The 24,938-nt window shown below is 40.8% G+C and overlaps 1 protein-coding gene across 1 annotated transcript in view; it reads right to left on the reverse strand.

The window, feature by feature from the left end:
• The window catches only part of alk (ALK receptor tyrosine kinase), a 408,113-nt gene that overhangs the window by 23,940 nt on the left and 359,235 nt on the right, over positions 1-24,938 (reverse strand). The window contains exons 12-18 of the mRNA XM_069661200.1: positions 23,875-24,040; positions 20,965-21,112; positions 14,166-14,276; positions 11,107-11,248; positions 9,727-9,894; positions 7,849-7,947; positions 713-868 (exon numbers count right to left, since the gene is read on the reverse strand). Coding sequence (XP_069517301.1) covers positions 713-868; positions 7,849-7,947; positions 9,727-9,894; positions 11,107-11,248; positions 14,166-14,276; positions 20,965-21,112; positions 23,875-24,040 — 990 coding nt within the window. The remainder of the gene's footprint in view (positions 1-712; positions 869-7,848; positions 7,948-9,726; positions 9,895-11,106; positions 11,249-14,165; positions 14,277-20,964; positions 21,113-23,874; positions 24,041-24,938) is intronic.

Here is a 24,938-nt window from a genome sequence, read left to right on the forward strand (position 1 = left end):
TCAAATTGTAACGTGACATTACGCCATTCATTTTAGATCTACATTCACAAACTCATTATTCATCTGAGATTACAAATCGTAATTGAAGAGGCAATTCAACATCCACAGGGATTTGTCCACAGCCCTCTGTCACAGTTTAACCCAAGAAGAAGACACAACCCCTGAGTGAAAAACGATTTTACGTCACTTTTAACATGCTTTAACCCACAGAGCCAGGTGCATGAACTTCATACAAAATAAAATACTAACATAAATAAATAAATAATAAAATACATGTACAATCATGCGTACAGTGTCACCTCAGGGGTATCCTTTCATCCTCAAAACCTGACATGATAAGATAAGGAGCCAATATCTGACTGTAGCACAGAGATACAAATCAGGACACTTACTTGCTAATAGTGCTAAAAGTGTTAACAGGTAAGCTAATCCTACAGATAGGTAATTATTATGAGTGATTAAGGTGCTATTAAAAACGTTTCCTCAGATAAAGATTCAATAAAGAGCAGAGCCTCCCAGGCTTAATTACTTTGGTAGATTAACTCATTATCTATTCACAGAGCCACAGTCTATTACAGGTACAATTACACTCAGTTTAACTCATTTCTACAATTAGATTTATTTCACATATATTTGTCTGAAAGAAAAATAGATTAAAGTCCATTACTACAATTGAAATGTAGGTGTCTCTGTGTGTGTGTGTGTGTCTGACCTGTTTCGTTGATGCAGGACACCCCGTCTGGTGCCAGGATGAGGTCATCATCACAGTAGCAGACAACTCTGTCCTTGATCTCGTGGCACTCACCGCTTTCACAGTGGCTGCAGTTCTGAACGGGACTGATGATCACCTCGCCATCCCCCTCCATAGCTTTACACATAACCACACAAACATAAACATACACACACACACACACACACACACACACACACACACACACACAGGGTGCAGAGCAGAGGTTTCCAAAAATGAGCAGTGATGAATAAGACATTTCAAGGATCTCTCCAAGTAAAACCAGACAAAGTTCAATAACTTTGCAGTCAGACAAGTTTTATTCTCACTACCATTATCTTTTTTTTTTAAAGATTATTTTTTGGGATTTTTGCGGAGTCGAGCCTGTGGCCACAGCATCAAGCTCTTTAGCCTCTGTACGTGGGGCGCCTGCTCTACCGACTGAGCTAAACCAGCGCCTTCACTTTTCTAAATGTTCAACAGTGATTCATTTAGTGAAAAGAAAATTGTAGGTTGAGCCGGATTAACAGGTGCGTGCCCTGGATAAATGTGAACAAAGAGGTTTGGCCTGTAACTTGTGTGTGTCTGAGAAGCCCTGGCTTACAGCACAGTCAGTGCTGTTCCTGACTCTGAATTTTATCAGTTGAATCTAATTTGGCTGCTCAATATAAAGCTTTAACTATCGGTTCTTTTTTATTTCAGTTCAGTACCATGTTAGGCAACACGAGTCTCATGTTTTACATGCAAGACTGCATTTTTATGTCTTCTGTAAGTGCCGGCTGTTGGCAAGAAAACTTTTTTCATCCGACTATTTTATTCCTGTTTCAAATCAAGTGGTCATTATTTTTTCACTGCAGAATTTGACCGAATGAAAGATTTAATTCTGCTGGTGAAGAGAGTGGGAGCTCCAGGAGAGACAGGTTTGTGAATGTGAAACTTTTATATTTAGTGTTTTAGCTGTGTTTATTACCAGATTGGTTTGTTAAAGAGAAGAAGACCTTGGTGGATCATTTGTCTCCTGTTAAAATCAGGGTGAACCATGAAAAGTGACGGGACATTTTGAAAGTCTGTTTACATGCTTTTGCTCGTGCATTGCTCTCTTCAATGGAGCAGCTACAAAACACAAGCGTAGAGACCTCTGACTAAATGTGAGTCGACTCTGGTCTTCTCAAACATTGACTTGATTCATTAACTTTAAGGGGGCATTCCTTGAACATACTGAGTGTTACATGGAATGATTGATGTGGTTATTACTGTAGATACTGTAATGACTGAAATTGATCCATGAAATCATCATCTATAGCCTTAAACATGTACACTAACACTAGGTTAAAACTGGAGCACATGGATCAGCATGGCTTCAGAGATCATGGTCAGCAGGTTCATTGCCAGCTTTACAGCTCACAGTCTTTTCATGAACTGCACCACCCAGCTTAAACCATCTATAGGAGACGAATGAAGCCAGGACAGGTCATGTTTGTTTGGAGGGCTGAGAGCTGGCAGATTTTCATTCCAGTCTACTCTCAGCTTAAACCAGATGAATTAACTGATTCTAACGGACGGTTTGTTAATCAGAGAAAGCATCTGCTGTGGTCTTGGCAGGAATTAAATCCAGCAGCCTCCCTGCCCTCCACGAGCCACTGCCATAGTCTCATAAATTATTTCAGAAAGACTTCACAACCTTCATTACTTAATTTAGATTTAAGAAACTAATTATCCTAATTGTAAACTACCGGAAACGCCGACAAATCAGTCGTACATGAATAAGTCATTGGGCGTCTGTGAAAGCTAAGTAAGCGAACATATGCAATCATCTGCAGGATCTATTTTCTCTCATCATTCTTTTATCAGCTTTAGCAGTACAACAAATACATAAAACTAACCTAGAAACACTAGAAAGCTTTCAAAGGAAGAATAATGTCTCTGTTGCATATGTTTACTGCAGGCTGCTGTGAAGATGTGACGTTCTGTGATGTAGATCTTAAGACAGTTAGATGTTGAGTATTCCTACTTACTACTCCTACTCCTTTATTAGATATTATTATGTACCAGCTTTTAACTTTCAAAGCTAGAAAAGAATCCCTATAATTATACGTACGTGAATATTTTTTCTTCCCTTAAACTTGTTGATTAATTATTTGCATGGTCTTGCCTTGGAGGGTCAAAATATTCTGAATCCAAGATTCAAATATGCAGACAAAAAACATTTACATTCACCCTAACTTTTAACTTTGGTTTGGAATTATAATGATGTTGCATATTTGATGATGGTCTTAATTTTACAGTTTACAGTTTATTTCTCATAGTGCACAGCGTAAACATTTCTGTAAATATCCCAAAATTAGTCAGAAGGCTTGTTTAAAGGGGACAACAGATGTTACAACAATCCATGTCAGTGGTTTACATCATGCTTATTGTGGGCAGCAATAAACATCATTATCTGTTTGGATATTATACGAATATATGGATAATGTACGAGTAAATCTCTGGAAGTGTCTGTGTGTGTGTGTGTGTGTGTAGGGGGGGTATTATGCTAATTTCAAGCTTCATATTTCACTCTGTGATACCTGTGGAGTAGCTTAGCAGAATTTTTAGTTAAGAAACACTCCTCATTTCTCTCACACTGGTGCCCTGTGCAGGCTCTCATACAGCCTCTGCCTGTAACGACTCGGTCAGCTCTGTCTCCTACAAGCACGCTTTCTTCTGATTGGCCAGCTCTCCAAAGCCTGCCGAGGGGCAGAGCTTATTGTTTGTGGCACGCCTCCTACCAGGGTTGGAAATTAACTTTTTTGTCCACCAGCCACAGTGGCAGGTGGATTTCAAAATCTACAAGCCGCTCAATTTTTTTTACCAGGCACTTTCTCAGTTTAACCGACAATGTGTAACTGCATGTGAAAAAGAAGAAAAGTTGAACTATATTTTTTTGTTTAAAATTCTTCAGGATGGTAAATGCCTCCATCCTCCATATCCTCCATTTTCTTGAACTATCTTTTTTACATTGTCTTTTATGGCACATTATAACAGGTTTAGGATTTTAGGTTCCCTAAATGAAACCAATAGTTCTCTTACTGGCATCAGAAGTGTGTTTGCAGCATGCCGAACAGAACATTGTCTGGCTAACCACTCCTGGGACTCTCCATTGTCACCGTTTCTCCACTTTTCATTAAATAAACATTTTCTGACCTTCACTTCTTTGGCCTGTCTCCTCCTGACAGTGTTTAGCTTTAACTTGTAAATGTAGTGTAGTAAGCTAAGCTACCAGTTACTCTATATTAAATTTAGCTTCACTGTACTGAAGCTTCCTCTCACAGAACGGTAGCACGCTAAGCTACAGCAACACTGTAAAGGTAGCTTGTTACTGTATGTAGTCCTAAATAATACTAAGCCCTTCTCCCATTTGTTTCTCTTCATCACTGCCTGAAAGAAATGATGGGAGCTTCCTGAAAGTAGCTTAAATGACAAAAAGTGTGCACAGCTGCCCAGAAACATGAGGTGGCTCACCTTGCCCCACTCTCCCCTAATCCAAACGTGTCAGCTTTTCTTCCGTTGCCTCCGTTTCTGTGCACCTCTTCTCCTCTATGTTCTGTAGTTAGCTGTTGATATGTTGCTAACTGGTGCTTGCAGACTAATGATGGTTTACTTAGTAGGTGTTGGTTGTGTTAGCTTATTCACTGAAAATCCTCTGAATGAGCGTTCCTCCGTGAATTAAACTCAAGAGCTGTCCGCAGCAGCAGAGACGTCGCAGACATCTGCTAAAATATAGGATTGGACAGTGATGTCATGGTCATACTGACACGTCCGCGTATATGGTGAAGTCATTAACTGATCCTTAACAGTTACACTTCAGACAGCAGCAGAGAGCTCCCCCTTGCAGCAGCAGGTGTTTGGACTCACCTGTTACCACTTCAGCAATCAGGAGACAGTATAAAGAGCAGGAGAGATGAGGCAGCCTGTGCCAGTGGGCCATTCGGCTGTGTGTGTGACAGACCTCTTTATGCCCATGTGTACTCCTTTTGTGGAAGGAGGGTGTTTATTCGAGGACTTAGTGTTTGTTATTGTTAGTTGTAATATTTGCTTAATTAGTCTTTTGACTTAGAACAGCTTCTTTTGTTGGTTTTGAAAGAAGCTCGCTTTGTGTTCCATTTTTGTTTAATTTGTAAATAAATTTCTTTAACTTGGCCTATACTTTGTTCATTCCTTCTTTTTCCTAAGTTTTAATTAATTGTTATTTATCCCCTAGCCCACTCAGGGGAACGTAACACCAACACTGCAATTGCATTACTTCGTATATGCCACTTGCCACCGTGGCTGGTAAATGAAGCGAATTCACCCGACACTGCACAAAAACACCTGCATTTGGCGGGTGGTTAATTTCCAACCCTGCCTCCTACTCTATGTCCATGCTTCAGGGTTGTCTGCAAAAAGTAAACTCGATGTGAAATGAATGCCTGGTGCTCTTGTCCTTTGGAAAAGTAAAAACTGCTGTTTTTCCTTCACAGCTAAAGAAATGCTTTCATCACAAAGTGAAGCGTCTGGAGAAGTCTGTCCAAAAGCAAGCGTTCACCGCAGCCTGCATACTCTGGGGATTACGCCAAAATACTTTTACCTACAGATCTGAAACTAAACCAACGTTAAGTATGGACATCCAACATTGTAAAATTATACTGTATGTCAAACTTAAACTGTGAAACAGCACGATACCCCCTCTAACCTTCAGACATGTTTGTCACTGATCCTGCTTTTGTTTTTGATGATCACATTTAAAGCTAATTTTTGCTTCAGGATCTGAATCTTGACACCACAATTGCAATGCACATTAAATTATAATTTCTCTTTTAGCCATCAAGGAAGATTCATTGAAGCTCTCCTGGCCTCTCAAAACATGCATGCATGCATGATCACATTAGTCCTCTCTGATTATTCTCCTGATCTAATCTAATATTTATAATCTAATATTTTGTTCTGATCCAAACTGATGAAAGCCTACATCTTCCTACACACTGGTGTAAAAGCAGCCTGTGTTCAGCAGGTTAGGGTTCTGAATAGCAAACAGGTTGCCTGTGTCAACATTAATGGAATGATTTTATATTCTTTTTTCGAGGTTTTCAGTGCACCCTGCAGGTTTGTCCAGCTCCACCTGCTGTTTACATTTGAGCTGGAGAACCTGCCTGTGCAGTTCAAGCTGAGAGGGAAATTACTGGTGTGGCCATTTGTGATTACAACTTTAAACCACAAATGCCCTTAAACCTGACCTTAATACAGGAAATAATATTTTACATTACCAAATTACAGCTATTACGACCTGATATTCCCTCCTACGTGTTATGGTAATGGGTCGGTGATTCACTGGATGCTTATCACTCCAGTTTCTACACCACTAGTTATAGCAAGTGAACTGTTTCTTTAGCAGGAATATAAAACATTTGATCGTAAATCCTTCAACAGATGTAAGACAGATGTGGACCATAGATTGTGTACAACAAGTGGACATGTCCTGTAGGTCTGATAATAATGACTAGTGCTGAAAATGAGTCTAAAGCTCTTATTAAGTCATTATATATTGTATAGAAACAGATGAATACATTTTAATTCTCACTTGAGGAATGGTCTCAAACGCTAGTTTCAAGATTTCCATACAGCATGAATGAATTTTATGAAACATGCTCCCATTTACAGTAAACTTGATGATAAAACTAAGTGCGATTAAGGCGTGACTACGCTTTCATTAACAAGTCGCTACAACAGCCGCCTAAAAAAATGCCATCTTCAGCCCGGGCTTGTACCAAAATACATTGAAAAGAAGTTGGCTGTCAATTTTTTTGCAAAGTATGTTTTATTTAAAGTTTGTTTTATTCTAGCCAAAAGTTGCATACCAATAAATCACAGTTACTATGAATTACAGATGCACTTTGCCAACCAAGATAGTGCTAGCGTTAGCTGATGATTTCATGTTTGCTAACCTCTAGTTCCCCCCCAGCTCCAACCTCTCATCCAACATTAGGCTCCAAAAACCAAGATGCGACAGCTTTAGTGAAAATTCCAGGCTTCAAATTTTAGTCAACAAAACAATGGGTGATGTCACGGTGGTGATATACAATCTTTGATTTAGATTTTAAACATTCTTTTATTATCTATCATTTGGTTTTCCGTATGTTTTTAACAACATAAACCAGCGTAGCTTAAATATCTGTTTGTCCACCAGCTCGGGCCAAAAGAGAGAGATGTGAGGACAATGTGTGGTTTTATAATGTTAGGTTTGTGGTGAATGTGTGGTTTTATAAATGAAAAATTTGAAGTTTGAAGTTTCTGTCTTTTTCACAGCTGAAATTCACTCTGAAATCTGTCTTCCCCTGGAGGAAATAAAGCAACGTTGATGACAAATTGAGGAGTGTGGCTGTGAAAGCGGCACTGCCTCACCTGACAGCATCCCCCCTATTTAAGCTTAATAGGAAAGAGATATCAGTGCGTACTCTCCCACAGCCAAATGGGGACCATTTGAAAAAAGCAATTCAATTTCTTTTCCCATTTTCTCCTTTTTTCTATTTCTCTATAGAGCTGAGTGAAGCGGGAATCTTAGATGATATATTGATGGTCAACAAGCTTATCTCCACAGCTGAAATTTTCAGTCCGACTGTGTCAAGTTCAAATGTACAAGAAGAATAGAGCAGAGATCAGTCAATAGATGTTCACTAGACGGATTTATTGAGCAGTTCTTCCTCTCTGTCCGGAGGTGCTCTAATAATTGACATGATCTGGATGGGTCTTCTGACAGATCAGAAACCTCAAGGCTCTCACCCCTCCATGGCTGCCAACACTGCTTCTCTTATTTACTATTTTATGATGTCAGGGAGTGAGGACACCCATTTTCAAGTAGCTGTACAGATCTGTAGTAGTTATGAGCTGTGGATGCTTCAAAGTGTAGATAGCAAACGAGATGTACAACAAAAACTAATTTAAAATGTCAATAGCAAAAACTGTTTTCTCTCATCATCCTGTGAAGTACAAACACATTAACTCTCACCTACAGACGTATGAAATGCTGAATACAGATGTCTGCGCAGCAGGTGCTGACTGCTGACCAGTTTGTCTGTAATTGTAAACACATCCCTTCACGTTACCTTTCAGAGGATAGAGGAAGGGGTTGCCCTCTGGGCCAAGGAAGGACGTGCCATCATCACCGTCGTGTTTGGGGTTGTTGTCTAAGGAGGTGTTACCACCTATAAAATAAAGTAGAGGACACACAGTGACAAGACCTCAGTGTCTTGCCTTATATGAAGAAACACAAGGTACATTCTTTGGGGACTGAGTAAAAAATGTAAAAGCAAATTTCCAATATCATCCAGACAGAAACACAAGGATAGAAGAGTCGACAGGGGATGTATGTAATCCCAGTCAGTCTTTCTTTTACCGTCCTTCTCTTCTTCGCATACAGGCCGATATGTTTATATATTCTACGCTTGTCCTCCTTCTGCTTCTCTGTGTGCTATAATGTTACACATATTTGCATAATGCTTACTACACTATTTGGTTCATTATTATTCATATTTCTTATTTATATGTTTCTTTTCATGCCTTATACTGTGTACTTCTCATGCTGTTATGACCCAGTTATCTACCCATTAAAATTTCTCTTACACCACACTACCATTCCCAACTTATTAAATACAGCAGATTGGTCAGTGGCCCAGCTCTTAATAATATGAACCTGTGGGTAGCTCTCTAGCATAATTTTCAGTAACAGCTGATTGGTATGATGTGCTGTTGAAGTCAAGTGATTGATATGAAGAGTGCTCTTGAGGTGGTGGTCGGGGAGGTGAATGGGTTGAACATGAGATTTCATCCAGAGGAAAAGGATTCACCGACCTTCACTTCAAAAGTTGACTGCTGTTCAGGTTATGGAACATATTAGTTATGTACCATACATACTTTACTTCAAATTTGGTTTCGAAGTAACTCAGGGCTATGGCTCAGAGAGTCAGTCGTCTCTCAATTGGAAGGTAAGGCAATTTGGGTAAGACACTGAACCCCAAATTGCTCCATTGATCCTGATTGGAGATTGGCACTTTGCCATGTTAGCGTGAAAGCCCTTTGAGTGATCGGAACACTAGAAAAGTGCTATATAAGTACAGTCCATTTACCATTTAGTTATGTTACTTGTATTTATTTACAAACAATGATCTTTTTCACAAACCTTGGTTAATTTTGTGATGCTTAAACATGTCCAAACTGCTTTTGTAAGCAAAAGTTCAGCACGTTTTTTTTTTTTTTTGCAGTGCAAAAGTCAAATAAATGTAAAATGTTGTTAATTTTTATTGCTAACAAGACCGCTTTAATTTGAAATTCTGATCAGCTGTTGTTTATATACTATAACTAACTTGACCGCAGAGCTGTACATTTGAACCATAGACTGTATAAAAAGATGGACAACATGACAACTCCCTAAAAGTGAAGCCTAAACCTCTCTATCGCCCCCTGCTGACTGGCTGCAGTATAGGTCATAAAGCCCGCCTCCTCCATGTGAACAGATGGGACATGAGTCAAACTATAAAATCAAAATACACATCAAAGACATTTTTCTCAAACATGGTTTCTGTCATTATAGTTAGTTCTTGTCATACTGATTTATGTCCAAGTGTTCATTTTTCTGACTAGTTATTTTTAATTAGTTATTTGATGCTGTAAAAAGGATGATTGACAGCTCTGCTGATGACAGAGGCTATTTTGGCATCAATTTCGTACAATGAGAGCAGATGGAGATGCGTTGTCCATCTATATACAGTCATTGGTCTGAACTGACACTAGAGAGGCACCTAGATCGTCATATTGTGAAGCGTAGAGCCACTGACCTAGCTGCCGTATTTGACAAGCTGTGAGTGAGAGAGTGCTGACACACATATATCACTATATTTGGGCCATATTGATAGCTCAGGACAGTTTATACATTACACATCTGGTTCCTGAAATAAAAACAAAACTTGGAAATCTCTTGGACTAACCTCTGTAGCCTCCCCCGCCTCCCCCGGACATGCAGCCACCCCCGCCGCCCCCGAAGCCGCCGTGAGTCTGCCAGAACTTCTGACAGGCCTGCCCTCCCTGGCCTCCAAGCACCAGCGGTCTGCCCCCCTGACTGACAGGAGCACTGTCATTCCAACCTCCGCCTCCACCTGTCAACAAACACAACACACCTTTGATATGATGTGGAGTAATGGGCTGTGTGGTGAAACAGTGTGTGTGAGACAGGGAAAGGCAGAGCGAGGCAGAGAGAGTGGGTTCTTAAATGGATCAAAGTGGTGGAAAAAAGATGCCAAACCGCAGAAATACAAGTTGTTGTCTAACTGCAAACACACACACACACACACACACACACACACACACACACACACACACACACACACACACACACACACACACACACTCATATGCAGGAATCCCCCCATAAGTGATAACAACACATAACCACAAAAACAGAAATCCTTTAAAACAGACCTGGCTACATGAGATTACAGTTACAGCTAATAAAATTAAAATTAATCCCTCCTATATTCCCAAATACTAGCCAATTTAATTTCCCTCCTCCTCCTGTGAAGCCTGAGAGATACAAACAAATGAGAAAAAAACACATCTCACCGTACAAGCAACAACCCCCCCCTCCAGACATGCTGCATATTTCATTGTTCATTCGCAGAGTTTCCTCAAAAGTAAACCTCTGGCTTTGTGCAGATGCAAAAATCAATATCTTGTATTTTCGTAGCCGTTCGTCAACTCCGAGCACATGAATAATGGAACCTGCACTGAGCATGGATGTAACATTAGGCTGGGAGAATGGAACATGAAGCTCTGCCCAGCGATTAAGAGGGACAGAGCGCTCTCCGTATGAATAATCATGAGCAGGTCCACACTGTGTTTTGTTTTTGCTGGAACACAAACACTCTGGCACGCAGAGGTGGAACGGCTATGAAACTTATGCATCAAGACAGAAGGAGACACCTTCAGGATGAATGAATGTGTTTACAAGCTCAGGTAGACATGCTAATAAACACTTCCACTTCAGGCTATCTGTAAACTCAGCTTATTAGTTTGTGTGCACGCAGAGGGGAGCAGAATACACACAGATTTCTCATCATGAAAACGGGAAAGATAAGCAACACCGCACGGTGATGGAGGTATTCGTCATCTACTCTCATCTATTCAGTCATTTCTTATCATGCTCTCAATTTCTCATACACAACACAATGACTACCTCTCTGTATCGATGTCACTCACATAACTGCACTCACAAACAAGGAACCCAGTATATTGCGTTGCTCGAAAACACACAATCAGCTACACACTCATACAAATGGCACCAACACATATCAAAGCTTTGTGTAGTGTACCTGCAGCGTGGGACTTCCCATTGCGTCCTGGTTGGCTTGGGTCATAGTCCATCTGCTCCAGCTGGGTCTCTGATTGGCTGCTGTAGCCCCGGCCACCGCCCCCAGCAGCGATGATGAGGGGGATATACACTCCTTTGTCAAACTGGGTCAAGAATGTGTTCTGTTAGTCTGTGATTTATGTAGAGGTATCAGAACTTCAATGAATAGTTCAACATTTCTGAAATATGCTTATTTGCTAACTTTAGATGAAAACCATCTCAGATTGGTTTGGTAATTAAGTTGATAAAGCTTTTTAATGGTTAGCTTAGCTCAGCATAAAGAGCTGGCCTGGCTCTGCCCAAAGGTCAGCCTTACCAGCACCTCTAATGCTCACTAGCTGATATGTTATAAAAAAAAACACCGACTAGCAGTGCCTATTTTCTATACAAAACCAATGCAGTTCAGCATTTTCAGTGCTCAGCCTCCTCAGCGCAAAAAACAAGTGGAAACCTCCTGTGTTGAAAAATGAAGCCAATGCGGAAGTGCAAAAAAACTGCAGTTCCTCGAGTATCCACTTGAGGCTCCAGAAAACAAGAAATAACATTACTACAGATGGACGAAGGCCCATTTTTACAGCAGAAATAAACATGTTTACAGCCTGGTACAAAAAACGGTTTTGTTATAAATAGCTAATTTTAATGTTCAAGATAATTGTACAGGGGGTGAATTTTTTAATAACACACTTGTTTTAATTACATCAAGCCTTAAATCATAGGGGCCCGCTCACTTGATTGACAGGTGAATCCTGCAGGCTGTCTGCTAGACGTCAACACAGACACACAGTCACTGAACTTAACTTCACTTGTTTGTGTTGTTGGAGCCTTTTGGGAATTTTTTTCATTCAAAGTTTGGACAAATAATCTGTCTCTCTCTCTCTGTAGGATTTAAGGAACTTTATGGCCGTGCAAGAAGTCTGAGCTCCAACTTTTCAGTGAGTTAAATGCGACTAGTATTGTATTGATATATTTTTGCCACTAAGTAGCAGGTATACTGTGCTCGCTTTAGCTGCTTGTTAGCCTGTTCAGTGTTTATCAAAGAGATTACAGCGGATCTTAGTGATGAGAGGACCGGTTATTTTAAGTTTCTATTATGTGTGGACTGGCCTGTATCTCACAGGGCGAGCGAACAGAGAGTCCGCTACTTTAGTCTGATAAATAAACACCTGCAGTCAGTCACCATCCCAAACAGAATGTCCTCTGTGGGAAACACAAAGTTAAACTCATTCATTAATTATACAGTCTATGGCTAATAACCACAATGCTGAGAAGCATATAGCCAAGCTTCTTAGCCGTAGCTGGCTGATTCATGCGGCCCGCCCATAGAGCTCAGCCACAGGCTTCAGCTTGTTCATACGCCGCCTCTTTGACTGTCTCTGGATTAGCCGGCTCTGGCATTTCCAATATGAAGACAATTGGGGCTTCAAAGCGCTTCTAAGAAACCTGTGGGTGACGTCACGGAGACTATGTCCATTATTTATACAGTCTATGGCAAGAACACCCTCAACGTCAACTGTTTTTTGTTGCTGTGCCCACAGCGCTCTCATCTGAAATAGTTCCTGAAAATAGTTCCGTCATCAATGTCTCTTCTCCCTCACCGACCAATCAAAATCAAGAAGGGGCAGAACTTCAGATATCAACTTTGTCAACAACAATGGCGGAGGACAAGTGAATTGAGGGTAAAATTTTCAGGTCTGCTGCTAATGCCAGGACATGATTAATTTCCAACGTTTTGTTTTCTTAGTAAAATTTCATTTAATTAAAGCAAATATGAAGCATACAGAGGGATTAAAAAAAACGGAACGATCAATAGCGAGTGAAGCGGAAGTGCCGCAAGACAACTTTCTCAATCTAGCGACAGTAAGCTCCAGCAAGAAGCGCTCTGAAATTGAGGTGAATAGACTCTTATTGGCATGTGACACCAATGTGTCCTCGTAAAATCATTAGATCCTAGAAGTTTCATCCCCAGTGAGTCAAACATCGACTCTTTGTTATGGTTTCATTTTGGTGTCTCATGCAGACACACAAGATAGCTTGGTTTAGTGTCCATTTCAAGTTTCTCTCAGTGCATGTTTAAAGGTCAGTTTCCCTTCTTTCTTACAACTGGTTGGGTCTGTTTAATGTCACCCTGTAGCATGAAACGATCTGTTGGGTTGTGTTTAGTCCCAAAAAATCCTACTGGGTTAAGTTTGGGAAAAAAATAATGGTGTGGGCTAAAATAATAACGCAAGGTTGACTTTTTGTTTTAAGTTATTAATCAACTTAAAAGTTTTTCACAACGGTCCAGTTTCCTGGGTTAGAGTCCAGAATTGTTTAACCCATCCTAACCAGCTCCATCGCCACTCCAACCGAATGTCATCTGTCTCTCCAGTACATCATCAGACTTCCCACATGCTGGATGCCCGGAGCAGTTGCTCTGATCATCAAATATTCGTTGAGATTGATTTACACTGGCATTAGCTGGAAGCCATGTGTGTTTTACTGCACATGCAAATGAGTCCAAAAGACCTCCAAATTGGCTCTTGATAACATGTTATGAATTTTAATGAATTACGTTTTGAAAGTATAAGTTCAAACTATTAATGAAACACTCTGTATGGCAAAAAAGACAAGCTAATCATGCTGGTTGTATCTAAATAATCAATAACAGACGTGAACATGGTATCAATCTCCTGATCCTACTCTCTGTAAGAAAGCAGTGTTCAGTGATAAGAGTTGTGACACCGAGGTGGTGTCTCTGCTGGACTCTAAGCTCCAGTTCTTCATGATCATTAATATAATGAAAGACAGCAGGCCACTAATATATTCTCAATAATATTGGACAACATGTCGATATCCATAAATGCTGTGATGCAAAATGTTTTCTTCTTGTGGCAACGGAGAATCTGGGCGGATATTATAGATGTCATATTCATTAACATAAACACCACACAAATCCAAATCTCTATAACTTTGTGCAGCCTCTAAACATTAAGTATAAAAATATCCCTCTATAAGGGCATCTTTCCCTGAGCACCTTCTTACCTTGAACACATACGTAGACCCGCCACCTCCTCCTCCGCCGCCTTTCACTTGTGTTTTGTTCACCATCGGGCCGCTCTGTTCCAGGCAGATCTTATTCAGTATGGCGTTGGACTGCAGGGAGGAAGAGAGATGTCAGTTCACTGTAGAATCGCTTTCATGGATGTCAGTTGAGTATGAGAAAAGCTGAGCAGTTGCCAAACCCCAGCTGCTGTGAGTTTATGGCTTAAGCATTATAATGGTGCAAAATATACCGAGCAGAAATATCCACATGCACACAGGAACAGAGAAGGGCTAATGCTTCCCTTATAGAGACAGTCCTAGTGAGACATGAGTTTTTCATGATTTCTGTGCACCTTCAGGTTTCACAAGAGTGTAAACAGCATCAGCAACAGTAATCAGCTTTCTGTTTACAGTGATTGATTAATGTTACTGATTGAAGAAGACATCTTGGGAGTTGACTTCCATGCTGCATGAACTACATTGGAAGACAATAGGCTAATAAGTGTGACAAAAACAAATTATGATTAATAACAGCCATACTGAATTTCAAATATGTCAAATACATGAATAGGTATGTAGTTATTATATCTCATAATTTCGACATCACGGGACACTTTTAATGTTTTTGGTATTCAGACGTTCAAGTTTGAAATATAAATGTCTTTTTGACAATTTATTTATTTTACCGATTCACAAATGCCATTTTGATGGCACACCATTAATAAAAATATCCATGTTATTTTCACAGTATAACAGTTGAAAATTTGTCATTTTATCTGTAAGGTTTTATGTGTGTGTGTTAATTATGACACCATGTGACCAGGAGTCAGTACCCTTAAGCATGAAAGCGCATCCTGGGCATCGGACAAAACAGAGACTTGTCACACGCACTAAAATGACTAGAAACGGTGCAGTTTGGACCTGAGACGGCTAGCTGACCAGCAGGTAGCAGTGCGAGGAAAATATTCCCTCTACAATGCATTTAATTAGCAGCCTTTTTTCCACAGAAATCAACTAAAACATGCAACATAAATGCGACTACTGTAGGGCTCATCAAGTTTCATGAATGTAAATGTAACTGTAGCTGGGATTACACAATCAGTGGATACATGGATGGTGAATAAAATACACTACTACTGCACGCAGGTCATAGGAAACCCATGTCCTCAAAAATAAAAGCGCAGCATAGACTTTTTGCCATAACTTTTTTTTTCAAGCACACATAGCGACCCACTAAAAACAACTCTGCGACCCACTTTTGGGTCCCGACCCACCACTTGAGAACCATGTCACTAGACTGTGGTTAACTGGCATTGGTTGCTTTAAAACATTGGCATATCATGGTCCCAAGGGCCTGGGTGATTTAGCTGATGTTATCCACTCAAGTATTTTGGTACATTAGCCAGTTAGCAATTTGTCTGTAATAAGAAGCAAGCAAGCTAACGTTAGCTAACAAAAACTGAATGGACCCTAGTTATCCCCAAGCATTGGTCACAATATCATATGGCCAAACTGGCCATGTGTGTATTTGGAGTCCCTGTTGTTTTGGGAGCTGTTCATACGTTGTCATTAAGGAGATCCATTTCCTCGTTAACCTTGGCTAGCGTTGCACACTGTTGGCACTTGGGTAGGGGTAACAGAGTAAAAGAGGCAAGGCAATTATGAGGGCCTAAAATATTACCTCCTCTGGATTTTCCTCTTTAAACTGTCCTTTACTTAGAAAAATATGTGTAAATCATGACTTGAATCTGTTAACCTTTTAGCGATATAAATCCATTAATAAATGTAAATTGCTTCGCATTGTATTTTTTTTTTGGTAAAGATTATTTTTGGGGTTTTTGCCTTTATTTATAGGACAGCTGAAGAATGACAGGGAATGTTGGGAGAAGAGAGAGGGGGATGACATGCACCAAATGATCGGCAGACCAGAAGTCGAGCCTTCGATCAGTGCATCGAGGACTGTAGCCTCTGTATATAGGGCACATGCACTACCAACTGAGCTAAACCAGCGCCCCCGCATAGTACCTTTAAAAGGTAATTAAATTTTTTTAAAATGACCTAAAATTGTAATCCTTATTTCAGTGTCTTATGTTTTATGTCAACTATCATGTAAGCTAACAACGTCTGTTAGTCTGCTGTTGCACACTGTTTCCCAGAGATACATCCTCTTTATAAAAATGAAACTGGACGTTTGGTTGGAAAAACGATGTTGGATGCAGGGACACCATAGCGGAGGTTTTGTGAATTGATGTGTCTGCCTTGTGTGTGCTATCATGCTCAACTGCCTGGAGCTAGTCCATGAGTTTCCTCCTCTCACTCTGTCTGAACCTCACTCAGACACACAAACACACTCACAGTCTCTCATCGCTCCCTCAACTCCCACATCTGTCTGAACTGAAGCTCTGAGTGGCTGGGAGGCAGGAGGGGGTGGGTCTTTAATGAATGTGACTGACAGGTAAGGGGGGTTACAGGCAGTGCATTCGGATGTTCTGGAAGAGTCGTCCTCACTCTCTCTCCCTCCCAGTCTGTTCTGTCACTGCAGCTTCTCACTGTTAAGTTGAATTTGAGTCTGAGAGAGCAAAAACAACAGAAAGGAGGCGTGTGTGTGCATGTGTGCTTGAGATCCTTTGTATGTGTGTATGCACGGAAGAAAGAGAAAGACAAGCACAGAGAGCGTGGGTATTTGTCAGAACAAGGGGGGTATCATTTCCCTCACCAGAGGGAGGGTGTGAGAAAACACGCTTCCACAGCACAAATCACTTTCAGAGCGAACCTTTGGAGAGCCGCTGCCTCTCGCTGTCAGAACAGGGGGGAAATAAGAGGAACCTTAAACGACTTCTGTCTCACTTTGGTACAGCCCAGTTCCCTGTCTGCTGTCTGCACAGAGCACTTTAAGACCCACTGTGTTAAAAACTAATAACTGGATGACAGTGGTGTGGACCCCCGCCTGCTAAGCTTCTCATTCTGCCTCTTGAAAACAAAGCTCCCAAACACAAGAAGCACTTTAGCCGACTCACTTCCGGGCATAACCACTGTTGTGGTTTCTTGTGAAAGTTGTTATTCCTTTTTTCATTTCATACCTGATCTCTGCTACTTTTGTCCGTAGTATCTAACCCTTTTTAAGTTTTAAGCTCTTTCTAAAGAACTTGTCTTTTTAAAACAAGTACTATAACCTCTAAATTTGTAAGGCTTACAGGGTTCCCTGTCTTTTTAAGAAATCATTTTCCAGGACCTTTTCCAGGAGTTTTTCTTGACAATACAGGACGATCACATAATTTACCGGTAGGCCTAACACTGACACATTTAACCCCAGTTTTATTCCTCCTTTTGTTTAATGATGCAGGGTTCATGATGTGTGTTCATGATGTGATCAAGGATCTCAAGCCCCTTCAAGGCGGGATTATTACACCTCTGTTATGTTCCATCTTAATGGCGAGGTGAAGTCGTTCATTAAGCCTACATCTATCCAAGTTACACCTGAAAGAACATAGCAACATATTGAAAAACAAAAAAAAAAGATTGTAATATTCAAGTGTCATACTTTTCTATCATCTTTCAGTTGGTTAGAAAGTGTCTCAAGGTGGCAATCTTATATCGCTTGCAGCAAACTTGTGCTAGCTGACATCAGAATAGGTCATCAAGTAATTTTAAGTCAGAAGATCCAGTGTTTTAGTTGTGTGCTAATGGAAATTAGCATTACGATCACGATAATATTATCTAAACAAACAATCCATTTTACTTCACAAGCTTAACATAAAATGACATGTGTGCTCATGCTTACAGGAATATAACTAACTATTAGCTGCTCACTTTACACTAACAATCTGCTGCTTCAATACTGCACAGTAACCAGGTACAGCAACCTCAAAGGGTCAAAACTCAGAAACGCAATGGGTTTATAAATACAGTCACCACTAGGAGGAGACATTGCGTGCCAGGAGAGGGCAAAACTGTCCTACCGCACAGCTTATCCTACCAACAGTCATACACAAAAATACACACCTAGGTTTACGTATGCGATCTGAGTGATGGGCTAAAGTAAACTAAAATTCTCCAGGACAACATAAATTATTTCCAAGATATTCGGTCATATTAATCAATTTACAGGTGTTTCCGGGACTGGAAAACTCGTCTCTAAATTTCCAGGTTTTCCAGGACGCGTGGGAACCCTGGGCTTAACATTAGAAGACAATAATGCAATGATGAATGAAATAATGCAAAGAAACAAATTTTATGTTGACAAACTGTGGTTGTCCTCGCAAAAGACATAAATAAAATTTGTTGAGTTTCTTAAGGTTTAGTGACATTTTATTCCAAAGTAATAAACAATAGAAGAAAGATTGATTCCCCCAAAGACAATGTATAACACTTATACTACGGACATAAAACACCAAAACAAACCACAAACTAACGATGTGTGACTTCCACAAAAAGATTTAGCTTTGTCTCATTATTGACTCTAAGGTAATTTGCCCCTCTAAAAGAACACACAATAATAAGTGTCAGACTTCAGCGACTAACCCCTTTTCCCTCCATTTTCAGCAGCGGGTAAAGCCTTTAGTTTTCAAACGCTTAAATAGGGGATGATGGATGGTTTCATTGCCGACTAGAGGGATTGTGAGGGTTTTAGTCTCAGTGTTGTGAACTGTGAGGGGAAGCAAGCCGCTCTGCTGCCAGTGAACAAACTCCAGAGCATAATGGATGACAGCCACCCCTGGCAAAAAAACACAAGTAAGCTTAAGAGAGACAACAGGGAGATCACTGTGAGCTTCGATCGCAGATTTAAACAGGAGTTAGTGGCCATAAAATGTGACAAGTTAGAGCATGGGTATCCAAAGTGAGGTCCAGGGACCTCATCAAGGTCCACGCGAGGATTACCTGATGCCTGGTCCCTTTAATTTCAGATTGTTAAAGTTATCCTATTAAAGACCAACAGAAATTACATTTTCCATCTGCCACAGAAAACATATCGGCTCTGTAAGTGCTGTGATCTCTTGGAGGGATGTCAGAAACCATAGAAGACATTTGCATTATATATTTGAACTATCTTGGACAGAAAACTGTTTGGTTTCCACCTAGTGACCTTATTTAGGTACAGCTACATCTTGCATAAAGCCATAATGTCAGGTTTCTGTGACAGGCAGAGCAGATGGTCACACCATCTTCCAGCTAAATTCTCCTTCTTATCTGGCTAACAAAGATGAACATGCCTTGTCCTGCACTTAGCTTGTTTAATGAGCCGCCAAAGTAACATTAAGAGGAGAAAAGAACACAGCCAAAACGTGCATGCTTCGTTGCTGCTCACCTTCTGCAGGCTAAATAGCATGATAGATGCTAGTTAGCTTTTAATTTTTTTTTGGGCTGTTGCCTTTATTTATAGGACAGCTGAAAAGAGACAGGACAAGGATATTAGTCCTATTAGACCTGAAACGGGACCCGGAAGGGTTCGGGTCCGCTTTTCATATGGGCAACCGGTTCTGGGTCGGGACTCATTCTGTAACCCCGAGTTCTGGGTCTGATCAACATTATTATCGCTGGTCATGATGACAGCGTGTGTGGCTGCTGCTATGGTGTAGAGAAAGTGTAAGCAAAGTGCAGCTTTGGCCACAAGGTGGCACCAATGACCTGGCCGAGTGAAGGGTCAGATCACTCGTCAGACTCGGACAACACGGATGATAGCAAACTAGAAATGCTAATGTTAGCAGCCGTGGGAAAGAGTAATCGTTATCATTGTACAAAAGGACACATAGTCGACGGTATCTTTATAATGCTAGATGCAACAAAACTGCATTGTTGCTTCTAAACGGCTACGCATTTGTTATCCAACTGCATGACAGCAAGTGGACTTTAAATCTGAAATAACTAGTGGATTAGCATTGCTGTTTTTATCAACATGACATGGATAACAGAAAACCTGGAAGCGTTTTCTGAACTTTTTTGGCAAGAAGGATGGATTATATGCACTGGGGGAAAGGCTACGTCACATTAGGTAGGACAAAAAGTTTTGTTTTGACAGCTGACTAACGCAAGTCGGTGCTGATGGGGTCTGTTTCCCCCGGCCGGGGTCAGGTCCGATGTTTGTCGGTTCTGCATGGGTCCGGGTCCCAGCTTTCAAATAATAGACCGATCCTGTTCAGTTCCAGGTCATACATTTCCAGGTCTCTCTGGGTTCGGGAACAACATTTTGCACTAACTGCACCAACCACTAACTGCCTGCCCTTGACATCTAGGCAACTGTGCAAGTTTGTTTACTCTGTTTTGCCCAACAGTGTAATGCCGGCACGCTGGCCAGCTGCTGTCAGTCAGACATGTTCCGCCACTCCAGCTGGCTGAAAGGAACATTTCTGGTTCTTTCCAAATAACCTTTTTTCTTTCTTTTGAAATAAAAAGAAAAAATAAGTCTTTCTATATATTTGCCTTCCAACGCTCTCTGGTCATACTGTGGGCAATAAGGAGCAGACAGTGATATAACTCAGCGAGTGATAACAGTGATATATAGGCCACTTTAGATCCTACACTGGCTTCTTTCAGTACAACAAACACATAAAGGATGGTTGGCAACCATTTGCATTTACAGTATATGTGGTTCAATAAAAGAGAAATGTGTTTGTTAATTTAGAAAGTTGAATCATTGCAGCACTTACAGCTATTTAAATAGATCCATAAACCATCCATGAATCTGCATCTAAATCAATCATTCCTTATGTTTATCTTGCTTTGACTACATACTGCAGACATTAGCTTCTCATGTTACTTAACATTGATTGACTGACCTGCAGTGATTTTAAAAAAGACTTACGTTGGGGCATGCATCCTCTCCTTGCTGTCCCACCAGGATGTAAAGATGCTCGTCCCTCCTCAGCAGGAAGTCTCCTGTGATGTAAACACCATGTGACCTGCTCATGGCCAACACGCTTCGACCACCGGCTGCACCGTAGGCTGTGATCCTGGGGTTTAACACAAACAAAACACAAACAGTCGCAGGATAATTATTTTAATGATAAAGGACATGAAATGTTGCTTGATTTCTCCATGTGGATTTGAGTGGTTTCTATGGGGAAAGGTGATGATGCACTTATTGCATATTCTAAGTAAGTGTTTATCAGAAACAACCTGAGGCTGATAAACAGTTTTTAAGTATACCTCCTACAGTTTCATGAGCGCACAACATTAAATAAAGCCAAAATTAATTTAGAAACCCTGAACACACTTTCACCCTGGGTGTTTTTAATAAAAAATATTTTACTTAGCTTGATCTTCTACACTGAAGTGCACACACAGACACAGAGAAACAAACACAGAAATACACACACCTAGTAGAAGACAGTAATTTCAAATTTTCCTGTTTTCTTGCCAGGAAAAAACAACAACTTGATTGGTTTTTGGGAGCGCTTCGATATTTCTCTTCCCCGGGGGTGGTGCTTGGTGGGGAGAGAGGGAGAGAGAGAGAGAGAGCGCTGCCCGGTGCTCAGTAGCTACCTCAGCTGTTTGCCTAATGACTTTTGGGAGATGCAGAGCGCACATTCATCTCTGTGGCCGTCTGTCAGCTTCATTTACAGGCTCTGCCAGCTAAACCAGGCCGCATCAAGACCACAATTCTGCAGTTATTGGGGAGACAGAAGGTGTTTTTCTAAAACTCAGGGACATGTGTTAAGACATTCCTGTCCACGCTGTTGTTATGAAGGTATTTTAAGACTCAAGGGGTTGGCTGAGCTCGGCGGTGTGCGTGTTTGTTTTTGTGTTGATGTGGGAGGCTTGCAGCTCTCAGAGACATTTTTCTTTGAACCATCATAGCCAAATCCAAGTTAAATGCCTCATGTTGTCATAAATGCCCACAGAAGGAGTATTGATCCCTGCACAAGGCAGTGGATATTACAGCATTAATCCTACAGCACAGTTCGAGCTCAAGGTGCTACGGCTGATTGTTGAGGTATTTCGAAGCCTTGAAGCAGCTGTGAGGATCTTTAGTTTTGTGTCGATTTTGGTGGTCCCTGTGGAAGTGGTACACCTGCTGCCATTAAGATCCTCATTTGGCTGGTGTGTGCATTTGTATTGGAAACCAGAAAGAAAGACAACTTCTATTAAATACCACTTTTCTTTTTAAAACACAGCTGTTTGCAGGATGCCTACGGATGAGGTAAAGATTTGTGACATGAATAACTGTCATATGACAACGATGAAACTATGTTTATTTCGTACTATTCATACTCCTTGAGCAACAGATTAGGTTAATCAATAAAAGTAATTATCGTAATAACACTTTTAATAGGTTTCTTTCATCTAAAAAGCGGGCTGTGTCCTATATACCGGTGCGACCGATATACCAGTATAAAATGCAGCTTCGCCACAGACAAGCGCCGTCATGATCGCCAGTGCAGCCGCAACTCACAACTGTCAACGTTACCGTAGGCAAAGCTCAACTATCGCACGGCTAGCTATAATTTGTGTGTGTTTTGAATGTGTGTGTGTTTTGACGGTGATAAAATCCAAGATGGCATCGCAGATGGCAGCCTCGGTACTGCGCTCCGCACTCCTCATCATTGCACTATTGTCTTTCGTAGCATGTACATATTATACTAATATTTGATGTTTAACTGATGAAATTTAATGCTTGTACATAGACAGTGAAGATAAACCGGAGTCATATTCCTTGTATGTGTACATACCTGGCCAATAAAGCTGATAAAACAATAAAACTACAGTTATTAAGACTCGTCATGTTATTACTAGGGAATAATATATCATTAAACCAACACCAACGGTAGCAAGGCCAACATAAAGGTTATAAGCCAGATGTTTTACAGTTTAACAGTCCACTGTGACCTCTGTTGACAATAAACATTCACGTCTCGCAATGAATTTCATAAAACAGACATATTAATACAAATTAATAAATAAAATGACAGCAGTGAGAGGCACTAAGAATAACAACATTAAAAACATGAATCTCCGTCTGTTGGTCTGGCTTGCTTCTGTAGGTCATCAGTAATAAACTGAGACTGTTTCATAACCATTTAAAAAGTCTCCATAGTAGTTTTAAAGGCCATCAGCATAGACATGGAGGTGGGTGGTTCTTGGATTTTTTGGAGTCAGGTGTGGAGTGAATCATGCTATTAAGCTGCCATTACACCAGCCTCTGCTCCCTCCTGCAAGAATCTGATAGTGATATTTCTCCTGTTTGCCTGTGGAAGATTGATGTGCTGCGGATGCACAGAGGAGTGGATGTGGGCGTGAGGAAGAGTCTGCATTGTTGTGATAAATGTGAGTTTCACAGACTGAGCTGATGGCTGAGCAAGAGAGGGCAAGTTTGTATTGTATACCATTTGTAAGTTGAGTGCTCATGAGGCCGAGTCTATGTAACTAATTGGCCCGGGAGTCTACTGAGACCACAAGAGGGAGATGTATAATTGTTACAGAGTGGGTGTAGTACAAGTAAAGGCTCTGAGGCTTCAGACCTGAATGGCGTACTCATTTTTAGCTTGTTGTATTTAATATTAAAAAGGTGTATTGGTGTATGGAATATCTGTATTAGTGTGATATTGTGTGTGTTTTTTGTTGTATTTCCATATCTGTAGTGAGAAATGATTTATGATGCTGAACTGTAATTTTTAGGAGTTGAATTTTAACAGATAAAGTCGGTACTCTGTTAAATTGCATCCTCCCTATCAAATAAAATAGATTCGATTGAGTAATTTGGCAACAGACCTACCTGTAGGTTCCAGTTTCCTGGACCCGCCACTTTTGAATGCCTTTGAAGGGCCCTCGGGTGCCAACTGTCACGTTGACGTTGCTGTTCCTGTAGGAGTTGAGGCACTGAGTGGGAGTGGGGCCTTCAGGTCCCACAGCCCCACATGTATGAAAAATCCATTTTTTGGCTGCAAATGAAGAGGAAGGGGAAAAAACCAGATGTGACTTCACAGAGCACACAGCTGTAGAAGTACAAGTCTGTTCTCAGGCATACATGTACTTTAGCAAACAAAGCTCCCATGAAACCGCAAACACACTTCTGTTTTATTCTACAGATTCACGTGTTTTCTTCAAAAACAAGAAGCTAGGAACGGACTAATATTTATTGGTGTTTACAGAAGCCTGAAGCTAGAAGTTAGAAGTTTAAAACAAAAACAATGCAACAACTCATAACTGCTGGCGAGCTTGTGGGTTGTTATTTATGCAGATATTCAGCAGGCAGCTAGAAACTTGTTGCCTTAATCTTTTCTTGTTTTTGGACTTAATAGGCTGCATCTTGTCAGATCAGGTGAAAATCAGCACTAACAATAAACAATCAACCATATTTGCAGGAGCACACATCACAAATATCCAGACAGTGTTGCATGTGTGACGTCCACGGTTGGCTCCGGTTGTAACGGTCGCTTTCCTTTTTAGACTTTTGCCTTCATCTGAGCGTTGAATTTGTTTCTTTTTCTTTGGATTTCACCTATTTTTGAAGTTGTATCTGTAGTCATCCATCTTTTCTTTGTTTGTTCAGCCATAGTAGATTACGGTTTACTTGTAACAATCACAGAGACCGGAAAAGCAGCCGCTTAACTCCGCCTACCCTCTCTGGCAGACCAACCACTGCTGGGTGATGGAAAACATGTCACTAACTGGGCGCCGCTTGTGATTTTTTCAACGAAAGTTGCCACCAGACACCTAGCCTGTGATACTGCAAATGCAAAGGCTTTCATCAGTGGGCCATAGGCTCAATCACCATTGTGTGACCTCATTCAGCGATAGACAGTGACTTAACAGACATTTATTATCATGAAAATCTTT

The sequence above is a fragment of the Semicossyphus pulcher genome, unplaced genomic scaffold (assembly GCF_022749685.1).
Source record: "Semicossyphus pulcher isolate SPU_LCO1_2020_fin unplaced genomic scaffold, fSemPul1.0.p SCAF_14, whole genome shotgun sequence".
In the NCBI taxonomy this organism is placed as follows: Eukaryota; Metazoa; Chordata; class Actinopteri; order Labriformes; family Labridae; genus Semicossyphus; species Semicossyphus pulcher.